At 51.0% G+C, this 17557-nt stretch overlaps 8 protein-coding genes across 8 annotated transcripts; 6 read left to right on the top strand and 2 right to left on the bottom strand.

Annotated features, from left to right (window-relative positions):
- Positions 1–303: 303 nt before the first annotated feature.
- Positions 304–1803, top strand: V8C40DRAFT_280408 (uncharacterized protein; the record flags this gene model as incomplete). The annotated part of the gene is made up of 2 exons (XM_083221394.1): positions 304–657; positions 1046–1803. The coding sequence occupies 2 exons, from the start codon at positions 304–306 to the stop codon at positions 1325–1327; spliced, it is 636 nt and encodes a 211-aa protein (XP_083071561.1). The 3' UTR covers positions 1328–1803.
- On the top strand, positions 1804–3485 carry V8C40DRAFT_43283 (uncharacterized protein). The gene has a single exon (XM_083222970.1). The coding sequence runs from the start codon at positions 1942–1944 to the stop codon at positions 3205–3207; it is 1266 nt and encodes a 421-aa protein (XP_083071560.1). The 5' UTR covers positions 1804–1941; the 3' UTR covers positions 3208–3485.
- Positions 3369–4506, top strand: V8C40DRAFT_43276 (uncharacterized protein). The gene is made up of 3 exons (XM_083222969.1): positions 3369–3441; positions 3676–3830; positions 3884–4506. The coding sequence occupies exons 2-3, from the start codon at positions 3763–3765 to the stop codon at positions 4299–4301; spliced, it is 486 nt and encodes a 161-aa protein (XP_083071559.1). The 5' UTR covers positions 3369–3441; positions 3676–3762; the 3' UTR covers positions 4302–4506.
- Positions 4507–5641: 1135 nt separating this feature from the next.
- Positions 5642–7832, bottom strand: V8C40DRAFT_249013 (sugar porter family MFS transporter). The gene is made up of 4 exons (XM_083216667.1): positions 7524–7832; positions 6457–7435; positions 6254–6398; positions 5642–6187 (listed from the first exon to the last, which is right to left on the bottom strand). The coding sequence occupies exons 1-4, from the start codon at positions 7667–7669 to the stop codon at positions 5754–5756; spliced, it is 1704 nt and encodes a 567-aa protein (XP_083071558.1). The 5' UTR covers positions 7670–7832; the 3' UTR covers positions 5642–5753.
- Positions 7833–8614: 782 nt separating this feature from the next.
- Positions 8615–10319, top strand: V8C40DRAFT_43178 (transcription factor domain-containing protein). The gene has a single exon (XM_083222967.1). The coding sequence runs from the start codon at positions 8796–8798 to the stop codon at positions 10218–10220; it is 1425 nt and encodes a 474-aa protein (XP_083071557.1). The 5' UTR covers positions 8615–8795; the 3' UTR covers positions 10221–10319.
- On the bottom strand, positions 10281–12099 carry V8C40DRAFT_249009 (uncharacterized protein). The gene is made up of 3 exons (XM_083216666.1): positions 11264–12099; positions 10675–10988; positions 10281–10610 (listed from the first exon to the last, which is right to left on the bottom strand). Exons 1-3 carry the CDS (start codon positions 11898–11900, stop codon positions 10419–10421), a joined length of 1143 nt encoding a protein of 380 aa, XP_083071556.1. The 5' UTR covers positions 11901–12099; the 3' UTR covers positions 10281–10418.
- A 332-nt stretch (positions 12100–12431) lies between these two features.
- Positions 12432–14250, top strand: V8C40DRAFT_249005 (uncharacterized protein). The gene has a single exon (XM_083216665.1). It carries the CDS (start codon positions 13045–13047, stop codon positions 14095–14097), a length of 1053 nt encoding a protein of 350 aa, XP_083071555.1. The 5' UTR covers positions 12432–13044; the 3' UTR covers positions 14098–14250.
- A 281-nt stretch (positions 14251–14531) lies between these two features.
- V8C40DRAFT_249001 (amino acid/polyamine transporter I) lies at positions 14532–17419 on the top strand. The gene is made up of 10 exons (XM_083216664.1): positions 14532–15145; positions 15207–15227; positions 15302–15350; positions 15424–15499; positions 15613–15803; positions 15860–15894; positions 15956–16076; positions 16164–16507; positions 16579–16701; positions 16772–17419. Exons 1-10 carry the CDS (start codon positions 15041–15043, stop codon positions 17306–17308), a joined length of 1602 nt encoding a protein of 533 aa, XP_083071554.1. The 5' UTR covers positions 14532–15040; the 3' UTR covers positions 17309–17419.
- Positions 17420–17557: the final 138 nt, after the last annotated feature.

Here is a 17557-nt window from a genome sequence, read left to right as displayed (position 1 = left end):
TGATTAACTTCGTCTTGGCCGCAAATCATCGCGCATGTCAAGTGACTCCACTTCAAGCTAGCTACCTACCTAGTAGTAGTTCTCCTCCTCGCTCTCCTGCCTAGTCTTTTCTCTCTTCATCTTCATCACAATTCAGATTTCAGTCACCAAGCTTGCTTTCTTGCAGTTGAGCTCAGTGCCTTTGGTCCCTTGTGTGTTTTCTCTCCTTGCTTGCTTTGTTCATTCGTGATCCTTTGCTTGATCCCTCACAGCGCACATGGCGATGTTCATGAATGGGCGCGTGGATATTTATACATGTCCGAGATGAAGACTGTTTACCGTCGCGATGCGTACTCAGAGCAAATGCACCAGCGGATCACAGATGAATGGGGCAGAAGCTATGGCCAGAAAGCAACCCCAGGATCGAACATGATTTTGGTCGATGTGCAGGAAGGCGCAGAGCAGAAGGTGGGATATTCATACACTGATCCGGGTAACGCGAATTTCATCCTTGCCTTGGTCTCGCGCCTCGCAGCCTCCACCCCCTTGTACTCAGTGCAGTCGTTTATGGAGCATCCAGAAGCAGACCCCTCTATCTACGCGTGGGGTCAAATCCTTGTCATCACTGGATACAAGCAGCAGAAACTTTTGCTCGAGGAAAAAGCTTTCGAAGCTGTCGTGCGCAGAGATTCCAGGTGGTATTGTGTCTGTCCGTACCATCGATGATTCGCCAAGCCACTAAGCGGAGGTCGTCATCTGCGATCTTGCACGATCGAATGGACCTGGCTTTCTGAGGGATCTCAAGAGACTGGCAGTAATGACGGCACGAGCACAAGGAATGACAATCCTTGTTGGACAGGAAGCCATGTTCGCGGTGAAAAATTCGGCCATCTCGGAGTTATATAATTACCTCAAATCTCGAGACAGTATCGTCAAGGTCTCCGGATAGAAGGTTGTTTACACCCACTGTTTAATACCTGGACATGGTCAAACTACTTGCCAAAACAAAGTCGTCTGCAGTTTCTGCCAGGGAGACCATGCAGGACGTCACTGCAAGGAAGCATAGCCGTTCAACCAAGCTACCTTTGCCAATGTACCCGAAGTTGATTACATCTTTCGGCCTATCTTCTCGAGCGGCAAAGTAGAGAAGGGACAGACAGTCAAAAAGGTCAAGCATCAACGAGTCCAAGCCAAGAAGGAATCAGCAGCCAACTACCACGCCAAGGAAGCTCGCAAGCTCATACAATCTTTCTACAGCTATGATAAGCCAGCCGATGCCAACAAGAGCCAAGATGGCTCTATTCCTCAGATTCCGTTGGCTTCTATATGTCTTGGTGTAATGAAATAAATAACATCAGTCACTGTCAAGCGGAGGACAAAAAAACCAAGATCGAGAGGATTTCGAGCACCCATGCTACTGCTACTACAGCTATATTCCTCTAGTTGTTGCTACTAGAATTATATTTCTCTAGTAATTGCTACTTGATGAATTGCTTATGCGAGCCAGGTTTGTCCTTCGTGATGGGAGTAGACTCAGGTGCCTCGGGGTTGGCATTCATGAACGATCGAAGCTCGAGTGCATAAGAGTGGACTCGGACAATTTTCTTGTTCGGCATTGCAGACTTCAAACGCTCCACAGCATCGCCCACCTGCGTATTTTGCGGCGCTGTCCAGACGACTATTGACACGGATTTTGGCGCTGGGGCTGGGGCTGGGGCTGGTTCAAGCTGCTTTGCCGGCCGCAGCTTGCTGAAAAGAGTTCAAGTAACGGGACACATCGACTTCACCCTATCTGCTAATCACCGTGCACACGGTGATGTGCATGATTGGGCACGAGAAGCTTTGTACGTATCCGATATAAAGATGGTGAACAAGAAGAACGGCTACTCGTCCATGATCTATCGATGGGTTATCGATGAATGTCAGAGAAGCCATTGACAAACCGCTGAACTTGCGACAAACATGATCTTCGTCGATGTTGTCGATGGACAGGAGAGGAAGCAGAACGCATCCTACGTGAATCTGACCAACGCTCGCTTCGTTACCGAACAGGTGTCCGGCCTGGTGGCATCAGCACCCATGTTCTCCGCCAAATCCTACATGGATGACCGGTTCGACGTTGGACGATACAAGCGCAAAAAGGGCAAGGACAAAGCCCAAGACCGTGAAGACCGTGAAGAGCACATTCAGCGGTTCCTGAGATCCTACGAATGGGGCCGGATCCTCATCATCACTGGGTACCGTGAGCAGAAGCGCTTGCTGCTGGAAACTCTGGCTGAGCTGCCAGAGGCTGAGGTGCCCCCTGGATTAGTATCTGTCCGAACCATCGACGACTCACCCAGCCATCAGGCTGGGGTGATGATTTGCGATATGGTCATGGCCGACAGGCCCGGTTTTATAATGGAAGACCAACGCTTGGCCGTAATGACAACGAGGGCACAGGCACTCACAATCATCGTCGGCCGAACGGACGTGATTCAGGGAAAGGACGCTCGGACTTTGCGCACTATGCACGACTACCTTAAAGACCGAGATGCGATTGTCAAGGTCTTCGGCTGGAACGAGTTCTGCGGCGTTTGTCTGCTCCCGGGCCACCGGCAGACTGCCTACAAAACAGTCGTGAATTGCGCCATCTGCAATGGAAAGCATGCCGGTCGTCGATGCCCCAAGATTGGAGATAGAACTTTTGCCGACCTTTGCCTGTTTGAGAACGTTGCCCCGTTGGATGACGTCCATCGAGCCGCTTTTGCCTCAATCAAACATGGAAAACTCCCGGAGGGAGTCAAAAAGATGAAGGCATATCGGAAGGACCAACAGGAAACAGCTACGCAAGACGCTCACAAAGCGTATATGAAGGCGATCACCACGGCGTACCACGACTACATCGATGAGAAGAAGAAACCGGAGGTCAAGGATGAGTCTATCGCTGGACCATCTGCACAACGCGTTGAGAAGGGCAAAGGACCTCAGCAGGAGGCACCCATCGTCAAGGGACCTACTCCTGTCGCCGGGCCATCTACAGAGCGCGTCGAGAAGAACGGAGGACCTCAGCAGAAAGCACCCGTCGCGAAGGGACCTGCTGTCAAGCAATCTCGAGCAAAGGCACCTTCGTCATCGACCGTCGGTCCATCGAAGCAGCACAACCAGAAACGCAGAGGATCGCGGCAGAGAGCACCAGTCGTCAAGGGACCTACCGCCAAGCAATCTCAGGCAAAAGGTAAAGGTTAAGCCGTGAAGAGACCTTAGCCGACGACGAGCCTCCCCATCGATTGAGCGGCCCTGACCACCGAAGCTCGTGCGAGGCTGACCGTCGCCAAGGGTTAGGCCATGGAGGTCCCTCCCGAGGCTGATAAACCTGAGACTGCTGAGAGAAGGGGACATAAGGAAGGAAGCAGGATGGATGGAACTAGGGCTGTGGACTATCGTGAGTGCATTACACAGGGATTGAGGATTTATTTGTTGGTATGTTAGAGTTTTTCCCCTTTCGATATATGTTTGTTTGTTTGTTTAGCGTTTTGTACCGGTTTTACGGATCGGAAGGTTATTTCCCTACTATATCTATATTTCCCTACTATATCTACATTTCCCTACTATATCTACATTTCCCTACTATATCTACATTTCCCTACTATATTTATATTTCTCTACTAGCTACTACTATGTTTATGTTTTTCTAACAGCTGCTACTATATAAAGTTCGGGCGCTACGGAACAACAACCTGACGATGCCGTCAATCAAGTAGAGGGCCTGAAAATCACCGAGAATCCGCACAAAGGCAAAAAATGCTACAACTGCTTGGAGATGGATCACATCGCCAGAGTTTGCCCGAAGAAGCGAGTTCGACGCAACAGTATGTTTTCTCACTGTCTTTTCACATTCTCGACTCTAACCAAAAATCTATAGAGAAACAAAACTGATACTACTACGCAAAAAATGGAAGGCCTTGCACTTGCAGAAAATCCATTCAAAGGCAAGAAATGTTATAACTGCCGCGAAATGGATGACATTGCCAGAGTCTGCCCTAAACCATGGCAAAATCAGTGAAGACTCTCAGCGTCTCTGTGACCCAATCCACATGGGAAGAATTACCTACGTCGGCAAAGATTTCACATCCAGGGCCGACTTGAATGGTACGCGAGGGAATATAATACTGGAGATCCAACATGTTTATTCTACTTCAGCTCTACCAGATAATATTCAGAAATATACCGACTCTGCGAGGTTTTCACAGCCCCAAGGAGAATATCATGAGCTCGTTGTGGTTCAGGATAACCGCACAGCGATAATAACGATTTTAAAACAGATGCCGAAAAAGCATTAAACATGATCAATCGCATCATCCAACAGGTAGACGACAAGCCTGGGGGTTCATTTATTGAAAATGGCGAAGGCGACAAATGTGAAACTCTGGCAACCCAAAAGCAAGTCGACGGCGTACAAGGCACAGAAGCTAACACAAATATTATTCTATCTACAGTTGACGACAAATACCCCGATAATGACGGAGGATTTGAAGAAGATGAAGATGGAAATAACGAAGATGCGGCTGGCGATAATAAATCTCGTCGACTTAGCGAGTCGACAGATACCTTACGCTAGATGAAACAGAGACAACTGAAACCGTCGAAGAACTTCAAGTACCTCCGCAAATGGTGCAAGGGCAAGTGTAATTGCCCCATGTCTGTGAAATTTGCATTACTGACCTTAGGGCGACAGTGATCTGGGTGGATTTAGGTACTTGCCTCAAGATGGAGTGGAATACCTGGAATAAGATCCGACCAATATGGTGGATGTCACAGTCGCTTTCAGTGCATTTCGACTCAATGAAATCCGAAGGCCAGAGTGGTTCATCATGTTGATCGTATGCAAAGCGTCCAGATGTTGTTCGTATCGCAAACCGAGAAAGCGCAGCATCAGGTTTAAGGATCTCCAGTCAATGGCTCCTGATGGATGTTCTTGGTATGTATAGTGCTCTCCATGTTGAAAAGATTTTGCTAAATACATTTACAATAGACATACTCTTTCCAAGTCTCGATCGAATTCGGAGCAGGCCTGTCGACGCCGCCCATTCAGAGTATCAAGGTTTAACAAAGGCTGAAGTTGCGCATGCCTGGAGCAGAAACTGAATTGCCCTGCGCGCGTTCTGGATGACTTCTAGCATTGAATCTCTTTTTGCTGACGAATATGGGCCACAGACCATGCACCACAGGCAATAATGGAGCCACCACCCTCTCGGGCGCCCCGTCAAGTAGAAGACATTACCGAAGAAGTGATACATACTGTGAAAACACCTCAATTGTCGGTTTTTGTAGGTAGTTAGGTGCTCATATTAGTAAATGTATATACGTATTTATTTTGCGTGTTGACTTTCCGGAACTTGGGCCGCCAGCGATGAAAACTTTACCCGCTCTGGTTTCCAAAAGTGACTGGGCCGCTAGAATATAGCTATAGAAGCAGATACTTCTTCTTCTTCTTTTTTTTTTTTAAAAAAAAAAAAAAAAACAGGTGTATAATTTTAACGTGTTGGTGTTCGAAATCTTCTCTCGGTGTTTCCGTCCTCCGCTTGCTGGCAAAGAAATAAGAAGATGGTAAGCAGTGGCTGATATTACTTACTTTATTACACTAAAGCACAGATCGTAAAGTTCTCAAAGGAAAAAAAAAGTAGGCATTAATTAAGATGGGTGTTTGTCAAAGGATATCGTGACTAATAGTACTCCGTTTCATTCATTACAAGTTGTGGCACATCTCTCATGCCAGCAGCCATTTCCCCCTTTTACAACTTCTCAATCTGCGACTCGTGAATATCTCTCTTCTCGTATTGCGCCGCCGAGCGAGCTTCAACGAGAGCAACAAGGCCAACCTCCTCCTGCACCTCTCTCATCAGCCGGGCGTCAATCTCGCCAGTGCGGCTCTTGAACACGCGGTCCATGTCCTCCAGCGTGGCGTTCTTGGTCTCGGGGAGGAAGAACCAGACGGCAAAGATGCCCACGACGAGGAAACCGGCGAAGAAGATGTAGGTTCCCCAGGCCCAAGCCTGAAGCATGGGAGGGACGAAGAAGGCAATGGCGAAGTTGTTGAGCCAGTTGCTCATGGCACCAATGGAGGCACCCTTGGCTCGGATGGAGAGGGGGAAGATCTCGGAGACGAGAGTCCAGGAGACAGGGCCCCAGGTAGCTCCGAAACCAGCAATGTAGACCCAGATAAGAGCTAGAAGAGTACTAGTTAGTTAAATGTCCTTTTCCACCTTTGGTGCTTGAAAAGATGATAACTTACCGACTGCTACCCAACCAGCAGCGACGTGGTGAGGCCAGTCGTGGCCGAACTTAGCAACAATGATACCAACAATGACCATGCTGACAGCCATGACAATGGAGCCAACGAGCAGCATGGGCTTTCGTCCGACCTTGTCAATGATCAACTGCAAATATCGAGTCAGTTAGCTGTTCATACAAGGCAAATATGTGATGAGGACTTACCATGGCGGGCACAGTGCTGACGATGAAGACGACTCCGGTAACACCAGTTGCCAACAGAGCAGTAGTGCCTCCAGTCAAACCCAAAGTGATGAAGATGTTGGTTGCGTAGTAAATGATGGCGTCAATTCCACTCCACTGCTGGAAGAACATGATGAAGAAACCAGTCAAGACTCGCTTGATGTTATCCTTAGAGTTGAGGCACATGGCGTACTGCGCAAACTGTTCAACAAAGGCATTGCTCTTCTTGCTCGCCAGCTTGGGCAGGTCGCGCTCAAAGACTCGCTTCTCGAAGACGCTCTCAGCCTTGATCTCAAGGTACTCGATCTGGACAAGCTCATCGTCAACGGGTAGCTTTCGCATCCAAGCCATGGTCTTCTTGGCCTCCTCGTCGCGGCCAACCTTGACAAGCCATCTGGGCGAGAAGGGCATGAACCAGATACCGATAGCGAGGGCAACCGCGGGAATTCCCTGGATAATGGAAGGCAGTCTCCAAGCGAGGTTTGTCTGGCCCTCGCCGGTTCCACCAATAAAGTTGCTGCAGTATCCGACCCAGAAAGAAAGCATGATGCCGAGAATAGTGGCGAACTGGTAGAAGGACACCAACAGACCTCGCATCTCGGGTGCAGAAAGCTCAGCGTTGTAAAGAGGGCCGACACCACTGAAGAGACCGACACCGAGACCAGTGAAGAATCGGCCGGCATACAGGAGCGAAGAGACGCCCTCGTGGGCACCGACGTAGAGGTAGCTACCCAGGATGACCCAGAGACAGGCGATGAACATGGTGTACTTTCGGGAGATGATCTCGCCCAGGACACCGGCTGACAGAGAACCAACGATACCTCCCAGCTGGAGGACTGATGTGAGCCAGCCGGTAGCTGAAGACGAGCCGACGACAGCAGGAAAGTTATCCTTGAAACGGGTCATGACCAGTGACTGGCCCAGGACACCCTGCTGGTAACCATACTCGAAACCACCCAATCTGTAAACAAGATCACAGTCAGTCAGTACATATTTATATATATAGCAACAGTCAAAGTCAGCCAGAAAGATGATTGTTCAAAACTCACGATGCAAAAAAGGCAATGAAGAGGACCTTGGGGTTGTTCCGCAGAGACTGCCACATTGTCTTCTGGGCCTCATTGACACGTCGTGCCGGCTCCACGGCAGCAACGCCGTTGGGAGCAATCTCAATATCCGTAGAATCGGTGGACATTGTGAAAGTCTTGGTCTGCTGGGTATATAGCTTGAGAAGCTGTTGAGGGGAGGTTCGAGTCAAGTCAAACAAAAGGGTGGGAGAAGCCCCGGATTTAAATGCAGCCCTCCATACTCCGGATTTTCACCCTGTTTACCCCATGTTTCCCATATTTTAAACTGCCACCTCGTGGTTGCGAAAATCTGGAGCCCCCCATACGAATCATGTCCCGGTCATCGGTGGGGAAAGGCGAGTGAACCCGCGTGTTCTCGAGGAGAATCTGGGAGAGTCGCGGGGGGTCGTAGCCTCTGTCCCCTGATTTGGGAATAGCCTCGCCCGCGCTGCGAGTGCCGAGCGGCATCCCGATTGGCTGCGTTGCACTTCGGCTGTTGCCCGTGGCCTTGCATGTGGCGATGGCTTCACTAGGGCGGCTAAAGAGAGCCATGTCGGCCGCCAGTCCCGTTGCGGCAGTGTAGCCTACGAAAATACGCGCTTTTCGATGCTTGTCGCCATCCTCATGCTGACATGGGGGGAACCTTGACTGACTCGATGCGACGCTCATGTCATGTGCCCGGCGCAGAGAAACTAGAAACTAGAAACTCGAACCTCAAACCACCGCCATTGAAGAAAACGGGTGCTTTGTTCCGCAAAAACGGGCAATTCGTGCCGTTAGTTTTGCTACTAGCCCCGCGCCTCTGGAGGTTGGCCGGGTTTGCGACTCTGAATTTGCGGAGAGAAGCGAAAAGCTCTCCAAGCATCTGGATTTGATCGATCCCCTTGTCCATGGTTCCACTTGAGCTGCTCACCCGAATGTTCTCCAAAATTTCCACGTGGAGAGCCGAAATTTTTTTATTCTTTCCTTGTTTTTTCCAAATTAAAGTGAATACGAATCGTTAGTGGTTCGATTCTATTACTTCATCCATTTGTCTAGTTGGTGGATCTTATTCTCTTCTCGGCCCCCAAAACCGCATCTGACCGTCAGAAGCCCGAATTACTTTACTTTAGCACAATCCAAAAGTCACGCCAGGAATCCTTGATATCAGACCAGGCGGCAGGGAGGTGGACTCGAGCAAGCAGGGAAGAAGAAAGGAAAAGAAAAAAAAAATTCAAAGCCAATAACCACACCCACACCCAATGGCCACTGGCAATGGAAGATCCAACGACTAACCATGTTGACGGGGACGCCTTCATGTCCCCGACCTCGCTCTCTCCCTTTGACGATTACGCTGCCAACCCCAGGTATATCGAGCTTCAGGAAGAGCTGCGAGGCCTGCTCTTTGCTGGAGTGAGTCTTGACCCGAGTAAGAGCGCAACTCCCGAGCCGGCCGATGAGACAGACCATGACCGAGCGTCGGTGCCGTCCTCAAAGAGCCTTGACTTCTCGCGGGTGTCGATCCCCAAGATGAGGCTCGTCAAGTACCTCAAGAACTGGGTCATAGAGTGCTCGCCGTACCTCGACAAGTTCGACGAGGCCCGCCACTTTGGCATCCAGGTGCCCCTACTAGCACAGAGCTCGCCCGGCCTCTTCTACGCCGTGCTCGCCTTCTCAGCGCGGCAGATGGAGAGAAAGGCCTGTCTGGAGAAGAGCTACGACAGCCTCGAGTTGTACCAGGAGAGCATCCGGCTGCTGGCACCCGGATTACAGGCCAAGGACCCCAACATGCTCGTCACGGCGTGCATCCTAGCCGTGCTGGAGCTCATGTCCGGCAGCCCTCGCAACTGGAGGCGGCACATTGAGGGCTGTGCCTCGCTCTTCGCCTTTTACGAAGTCACTGGCTTCTCGGGCGGTCTCTTGCAGGCCGTCTTCTGGTGCTACGCTCGCATGGAGCTGTGCGGCGCCATCATCTCCGGCGGCGCAGAGAGCACCGTCCTCAGCCTGGACAAATGGGTTCCCCCCGTGCCCGAAGGGCTCGGCACTTCCAAATCCCAGGCTGAGGACTTCGTCAAGAGCATCTTCTACCATAAGGGCCGCGAGACGCCCGACATGCACGCCAACTGGGCCGTCTACCTCTGCGCAAAGGCCTGCGACCTCATGTATCGCCAGGTCAGGCTCGTCGAGCTGGGCGAGCCCGACGAGACCGACGATCGACCATTTATCGACCGGTGGCGCCGTCTCTGGTCCGAGCTGCAGTTCTGGCGCGACACGCGACCAAAGTGCCTCCTGCCCATCATGACCACGGAGGCCAGCGAAAGCCAAATCTTCCCCATCATCCTCTTTGCCCACTGGGCGGCCATTTCCAGCAACCAGCTCTACCACGCGGCGTGTATAGTCATGCTGGAGATGAGGCCGCCCGGCGAGACGTTGCCCAACACGCTCGAGTACTCGGCCGTCTGGCATGCCCAGCGAGTATGTGGCATATCGTGGACGAACCCCCACCGCGGCAACTTGATCAATGCGATCCAGCCTCTTTACATTGCAGGCAGGCTGTTGACGCATCCGAGAGAGCATCTCGAGGTGGCTCGGCTGTTCAAGATCATCGACAGAACGACGGGTTGGGGAGCCATATGGCGGTTGAAGGACTTGGAAGCGGAATGGGGGTACGAGTCGGGAGAGATTTTAAGCATGATTTGATACCCGGACATTTATCATGCACACACAGCATGGATTGATGAAGCATACGAAACGGCATGAGACCGTATGAGGCAACCTATGAATGTATATAAAGAAACGCCATGTATGACACTGAACCTTACCCAATTACATAACCTTATCTTACATGTACATAATAATTGATTCCACAATCTCATTCTTAACATCCTTTCTTTTTATTTAGTCCTCAGGCGCCCTCGCACAGCCGGGCACGAACCAATAATTCCCACTGTACACTGATGTTGCCAGCAAGAAGGAGAGGAGGCTATAGACACCCGCGTTCTCAAAGCTCCCGAGACCTCCCCTTGCCGATACCATGGTCCTTGCGGCATGGGCATGGGTAAATGAGACGTCGCTGTGACCCTCAAAATACTGCGACATGGATTAGCAGTTGCTCCGCCGACAACGGTGTGATACGAGATGCCTGCCAACTTACCGCTTCTGAACACAACTGCATAGCCAGCGTAATAGTCTGATACGTCGGCCGCTCTTCACCCTCGATTGCCCTCTTCATCGATTCGATACAAGCAAGCCGGTAGCGTTCTACCATAAAGTAACACTTGGCTGCCTCTTCCGGATCTTTCGTGTTGAGGGCGCGCCTGTGATAGGCTATGTAGAAAATACAGGCGAGGAGGCTAGGATATTTGATGGCAAAGGGGACATAGGATGATTTCATGCGCTTCATAACGGGAGCGACCTGGTCGCGGGGGAAGCAGATTTCATAGCCATACTTGAGAACCCAATCCAAGTCTTGATAATGAGAGACAAGGTCAGCGCATGTGTGTACCCGTTTAAGCAGTATAAGAAGTAAAAACAGAAGTAGTCCACAATATCGGGGCGCCGTGACATGTATGCACCCATCATGTAGGAGTACATGGTAGTGCAGTATGTAGGTAGCAATAGGAAATACTCCACAGGCAGATCGGAGTTGGGAGCGATAAGACACGGTACACGTACTCGTACATCAAGAAGGGGGTTGAGACGGCGTTGGGTGATTGGTGTTGGTGATTGGTGTTTACACTCACAGAAATTAAACGTTGCGTATTCGTCATCCGTCAAATCCCAGGCAAAGGCCCCGTTCCACACATCCCTCCTCGCATCGCCAATCATCTGCCTCGGGCAAGGCACCTCCGCATTCCGATCCAGGGCTCCCGTCTTTGGTGCAATTCTCCGAAAACCCCGGAAGAGCGCCCCCTCCTTTTGATCAAGGAACGAAGACTGCGGGAGCCGTGCTCGAACTGGCAGTGCAACCGCCTTCTTTGTGGAGGTGGAGTCCGGACTCTCGGACCGGGCGGGCGATTCCGCAGCCACGGCTGAAGTTGCAGTTGCAGTTGCAGATGATGAACAGCAGGCCTTGCCGGTCTTGCAAGACGCCTTGCGCTGGCGGCGCCGGGCATGGGAGTCCTTGGCTACATGGGACCGGATCTGGCTGATGCGTTTGGCTGAGGTAGATTCACTGGGGTGAGCTGTGTTGATGAATTGGAGCTTGATTACGGATGAGCTGGGCTTGATGACGGTGGTTGCGGCGGGGGAGGAGTGGACGGTCGAACTGCTGGAAGAAGACCGTGCTGACCGAAGAACAGGTGTCCTAGGAATGGTGAGAGATTGATGCAGCATGTCGTCGTTGTTGTCGTCCACTCTTTGGATGGAATTATGTATCATGTCCGGAGTCCTTCGTCACGAAGCTGGCAGAGACACTTGGCTTCTCGAGGAAGACCAAGTGGGAAGGTGTAGGACGGTAGATATGCCTGGCTGGGCTTGCTAGGGGCTTGCCCGCAGCCATTAATTCACTCGTACTGCAAGAGAAGTGTCAGAAGCCACTGGAAATAGCGTATGAATAAGCTTAAAGGAGCGTCACCTGTGATGTTTCGCCAGAGTTGAGGTTGACCGGGATGGCGATGTGGAAATCATAAGTACCGAGTTAACCGGGGCTGCGTTCCGGGGTTCGACCAATCGCGGGAGCTCAACTGAAGAGCTGCAAATTCCTAAATGGGACAGGGGTCTCCACTAATAAGGCCACTAACCCCCGGCTGACAAGTAGCGGTATGGGTTACTTTATGTTGAGCAAGACTCTGGCTGGAGATGGCGGTACCTGTACCTCATGTTGGTGATGCTCGTCAAAGCTCCTAGATTGTGCATCCCCAGCGTATAAGTACAAGGCATTTGACGCCTCCTCGACTCGCCAGACTTGATGAATTTCTCACTTTTGCCTCCCGCAACCACAATCAAAGCAACACGAGACGAGACCAGGCCAATACCAGCTCGATTACCGCTAGAAATAATGATTGAATGACTCGGGAACGCGAAGCCGCTCGCCTCGTCGTCAGCACAGCAAAACGAAAGCGAAGCCACACATCCAGCCGCTACCCGAAACCAGAATAGCCGCGCTGCTGCTTCGTCTAGCACTCTCAGGATCCCATTCCTTCGCTCAGGAGTCCCAATCAACCAATGCAAGGGGTCCAAGGGCCAAAAGCGGTCGGCAGAGCCGATGTTTGTCCGCGAGGCATCCGTGGCGCAGCGGCAGATGCTTCGCAAGCATTGAGGCGGCTTGCAGGAATGCGGTTGGCCAAAAGACACCGCCGAAAGGCTGATGCTGTATCGTCAGTGCCTCCAAGCAACTAAACTGACTTAGTAGGCTGTGACGTAACTGGCATAGCCACTAAACACACATCACACACTCACACCAGCAGTCGTGCAAAACAACAAATAAATCAAGGTTTCGCCTCGCTGATTCCCGTTTAGAAACCACTGACTCGCCATTGCTTCGTAATACCAAGCAGGTGCACAATCATTTCATCCTCTAGTCATGGGAAAAAGAAGCGAAAGTGAAAGTGGCTCAAAGCCGGAGCCGGAAGAATCTCACGGCGCACCGGCTGAGCTTCCGCAAGAGGTGATCCCCTTCGACCCGGTGCCGACATACGAAGAGTCGCGGTCAGGGCCGTCAGATTCTGCCTCCCTTTCCGTCTCCCATTCACTCTCTGCCCAAGTCTCGGCATCAACACCGCAGCCGCCGGCCGGAACCTCAGCCTTGGCGCCAACTGTTACCTCACCATTTAATTTCCCCACCGATGGCAAAGGCAAAGACGGCGCCGTAGCTGCACCTCCCCCCGTCTACAAGGTCGGGTCATCCAGTAGCAGCTCCAGCGCCGCCCGAACCATTGCCTTTCCTCAGATCAAACCCGATCCAGACTCGCCTTTCCTGGTGGCCTATGCCCCTGTTCTTCTCAGCTATGGGATTACGGAGGAGACATGGCGGTCGTTTCTGACCACTATCTCGGCCTTCCTGACGGCCACCATATCAGATCGCGCCCTGTCACATGCCACCGATGTAGCTGCTCACATTGGCCAAAACCCCAAAAACTTGGGCAGAAACGTTGCTGCCCACGCCAAGTCCATCGGCAGGAACGTGTCGGACAATGCCAAACGGGGCAACATCATAGGCGCTGCCATGGGCCTCATCGGCGGCACCATCTCACTGCCAATATCAACGGCCCTGGGCGTCGTGGGCACCACGCTTTCGCTCCCTGGCCAGGCCATTGGTGCTGTGACCAAGAGGCCGAGAACCCCCCAAGAGAGGGCCGCGACGTATGCGGCCGTTGCAAACGAAGAGTGGCTGCACATGCGCGGCTTGCACGCACATCTATTTGATTCCGCCGGATTGGCCCATCATTTGGGAATGCCGCTGGATACTTTGTTAAGCTTGGCTTGGGAGACTAAGGAGAGCGATGCTGGCAGACAGATGAGGGCACTGGAGCCGCATATTGCTGGGCTCGATGTTGACGAGGGGGGGATGTTGCAGCTGAAGACCCAAACGCTGTGGCTGGTGTTGATGCCTGGAAAGCAACCCTCTTCAAGTTGAATAGGACTGCGGGTGGAGTAATGGTTTTCTTATTAGTAGGGCAAGGGATATGGTTACATGTAGTTGGTTCTTTTTAGGACAGATCGATGTCCAAAACCTTTATTATAGAAGCACAAGCAATACATAATTGAAATTAGAATGACGTTGAAAACAGATGTAAACGATGTCGCAGCATCTTGGTGACGTAGTGTAAGACTTCACGTAGTCTTCATATTGTGAGCAGTTCCTCTGTATAAGGTAGTCCTCAGCTACCCTGAAGCCGCTTGAATATATGTACTCAACAAACTATCCAGCGTAGGATATCATCAATTATTTTCTGCATATATCTCCATGATTGCCGTTTCTCATTTCTCGACATATTCCAACCAAGTGGACTCGGAGATATAACCCCGGCAATTGCGTGATAAAAAGAGCATTGAGATTAGAGCTGCTCCCGGAGCGCCAACCGCGCTACACAAAGTCAAATCATTTGTTGGACTATATGTAAATCAGGAGAACAAGGAATCTTTCGATCGTGTAATGAGAAAACCAACCAGAAAAGAAAAAAGAGATATAAAATCTCCTGATGATTCTACAATTTTACAATGACAAACTTGCCACTCCGAAGCTGTTGTGGAGTCGGTGATACGACAAAGAACCCGGGCGGCCATCATACGAGCAATATACGGCAGGAAGCGCTGTTGGGCCGCTCCACGTGGGACGGGCTCCAGTGAGAACTCTAAGCTTGTGCTCGCTATCTACGGGTATCTATCACATCTCAACTCAACTATGGCGAGCTATTTTTTTTTTTTTAATCCTTTCAAGGCTGGGAGTATTTTTTAGCGGGAAGCAGCAATTCTTTACCCGACTCGCTCACGACTATTCTCTTTTCCTTTTATTTTCAGGAAATTTTGTTTAAAAAAATAAATAAAAAGGAAAAGAAAGGAATTATTTTTTAAAGAATATGATTGAAGAAGCGCCCCCCGCCGTCATACACGATGCGCCAACCGACTCAAAGACCCACGACGTTGAAGGTGTCGTCGAAGAAACCGCGGATACCCGTGTTTTGGTGAGACATTGAGCAAAGTCTTTGCGATGGCGTCAAACTTGTGCTAACAATGCAATGATAGACAAAACTCGGATACAAGCCCGTATGTTCAAGAACTATTCTTCGTTTTGCCTTTTAAGTGTAGCCGGAAAATCTCACACGAGGTTGTTTTTGCAGGTGCTTCATCGAACATTTAATTTGTTTCACAATTTTTCAACCACCTTTGGTATGCATCTCACTCAATCCCAACAAATCAGACAAGAAAAATCAAAAGATCAGTAACTCACACTCATAAACAGCTGCTTTGTACTTCATCGGCGGTGTCCGCGTCACCTTTTCAACCGGCATCGCCGCCGGCGGCAATCTCGCCTACTGGTGAGACTCATCCTCCTCCTCCCCATCGCGATGACAGCCTCATCCCCCTCATCCCCTTCGCGATGACAGCCTCGTCTTTTTACACGTACTCACGCCGATTCTCCCCTCAACAGGACAAGCTTCATCGTGACCTGTGTCTTCAGCTTCATCAGCGCCGCCGTCATTGCCGAGATATGTTCGTCGCTGCCGCTTGCTGGGTCCATCTACCTCTGGGCGGCTGAGGCTGGAGGGCCTCGATATGGACGCCTGTTAGGCTACGTTACGGCATTTTGGAGCACCACGGCCTGGACGACATTTTGCGCGAGTATGTTTTAGAGAGAATCAGATGAATAGTCGAGAAGCTGACAAGGATTACCGCAGGCAACACGCAAGGAGCTGTTAATTATATGCTGGCGGTATGTCTTGCAACGTCTATACCTCCTGGTGGCAATGTACAACTAACAACTGTGTAAATAGGAAATTGTTGTCTTCAACCTTGATTTCCCTTCAGATCCTTCCGATGTCAAGTTCCGTGCCGTCCAGTGGATTTGCACCGAAGTCCTCCTCGCTCTCGCAGCGATATGGAATCTTCTTCCCCGTGAGTATATATCTCTACCCTCCTCTCATTCTCAGTTCTTTCAAACTATAAAGTCGCATAAATCAAGAACTTACACGTCCCAAACAGCCAAATACTTCAAATGGATCTTCTACCTCTCCACTGGCTTCGTCCTCCTCGACTTCGTCCTAAACATGATCTGGCTGCCCATCGGCACCGCCCGTACGATTGGCTTCCGCTCTGCAAATGAAGCTTTCCTCACAACCTATAATTCCACCGGCGCCTCTCCTGGTTGGAACTGGTGCCTCTCATATCTCGCCACTGCCGGCATCCTCATCGGCTATGATGCTTCTGGTCATGTCGCCGAGGAGACGCGCAATGCCAGCGTGACTGCGGCCAGGGGCATCTTCTGGAGCACCGTCGTCAGCGGGCTTGGCGGCTTCGTCGTTGTGATCCTCTTTCTCTTCTGCACCGTAAGTTCTCTATGATGCCCATTGAATGAATATCGAGCTGTGTTCGCATCTGACATGCAATTTCTTCAAAGCCTGACCCCGATACACTTTTTTCCTACGGAAGTGTGCAGCCATTCGTGCCGCTATACGCCGTGATTCTTGGGCAAGGCGGCCACATCTTCATGAACGTAGTCTGCATTGTCGCCTTGTGGTTTGTATGTTTACTCCCCTTTCAGCATATGTTCTTCGCTCCATAACATCTCACGCTGACTCTTCTCACGATAGAACACCGCCATCGCCGTCCTTGCTGCGTCACGCCTCGTCTTCGCCGTCGCCCGAGACGGTGTCCTGCCCTGGTCATCCTGGGTCTCCAAGGTCGTCGACGGCCAACCTCGCAACGCCGTCATCGTCGTCTGGGTCGTTGCCTCCATCATAACTTGCACTATCCTGCCCTCTTCCGTGGCTTTTACCTCTCTCGTTTCCGCCGCCGGTGTTCCTTCAGCCGCAGCTTACGGGCTTATCTGCCTCGGCCGGCTCTTCCTCACACCAAAGACATTCCCCAAGCCAGCATGGAGCCTTGGTCGCTGGAGCAAACCTTTCCAGGCAATTTCCGTTCTGTGGAATGGCTGGGTCGTCGCCGTGCTTTACTCGCCGTATGTGTTCCCTGTCACGGGCGATACCTTTAACTATGCGCCCGTCATCATGGGCGCCGTAACCATCTTTGCCATTGTGTCGTGGTGGATCATTCCAGAAGATAGGTGGCTTCCCAGTCAGCGCATAAAGGAGCAGCTGCTGGCAGGAGAGTCGGCTGATGAAGAATGATTTTGAAACTCCTGAGAGGACGTTGATTACGAGTAAGATGGGCGGGTAGTAGTGAGTGTGCATCTAATATAGATACCCAGTAGATAGATAATGGACTTGTTTGAATTGGCAGACTGTTGAGTCACAATTACATAGATATTGCCCTTCATGAAGAGTGCCAAGCGGAGGTCAAAAAAAGCGAGACCACAAAGTAAATAAGTACATAAGCACTTCATCAACTCATTGAGTACTAGGTAGTGCTTTTGTAGA

The sequence above is a fragment of the Trichoderma camerunense genome (genome assembly GCF_050948025.1).
Source record: "Trichoderma camerunense strain CBS 138272 chromosome Unknown V8C40scaffold_12, whole genome shotgun sequence".
Taxonomy (NCBI): Eukaryota; Fungi; Ascomycota; class Sordariomycetes; order Hypocreales; family Hypocreaceae; genus Trichoderma; species Trichoderma camerunense.
This window is presented reverse-complemented; position numbering and strand designations above follow the sequence as displayed.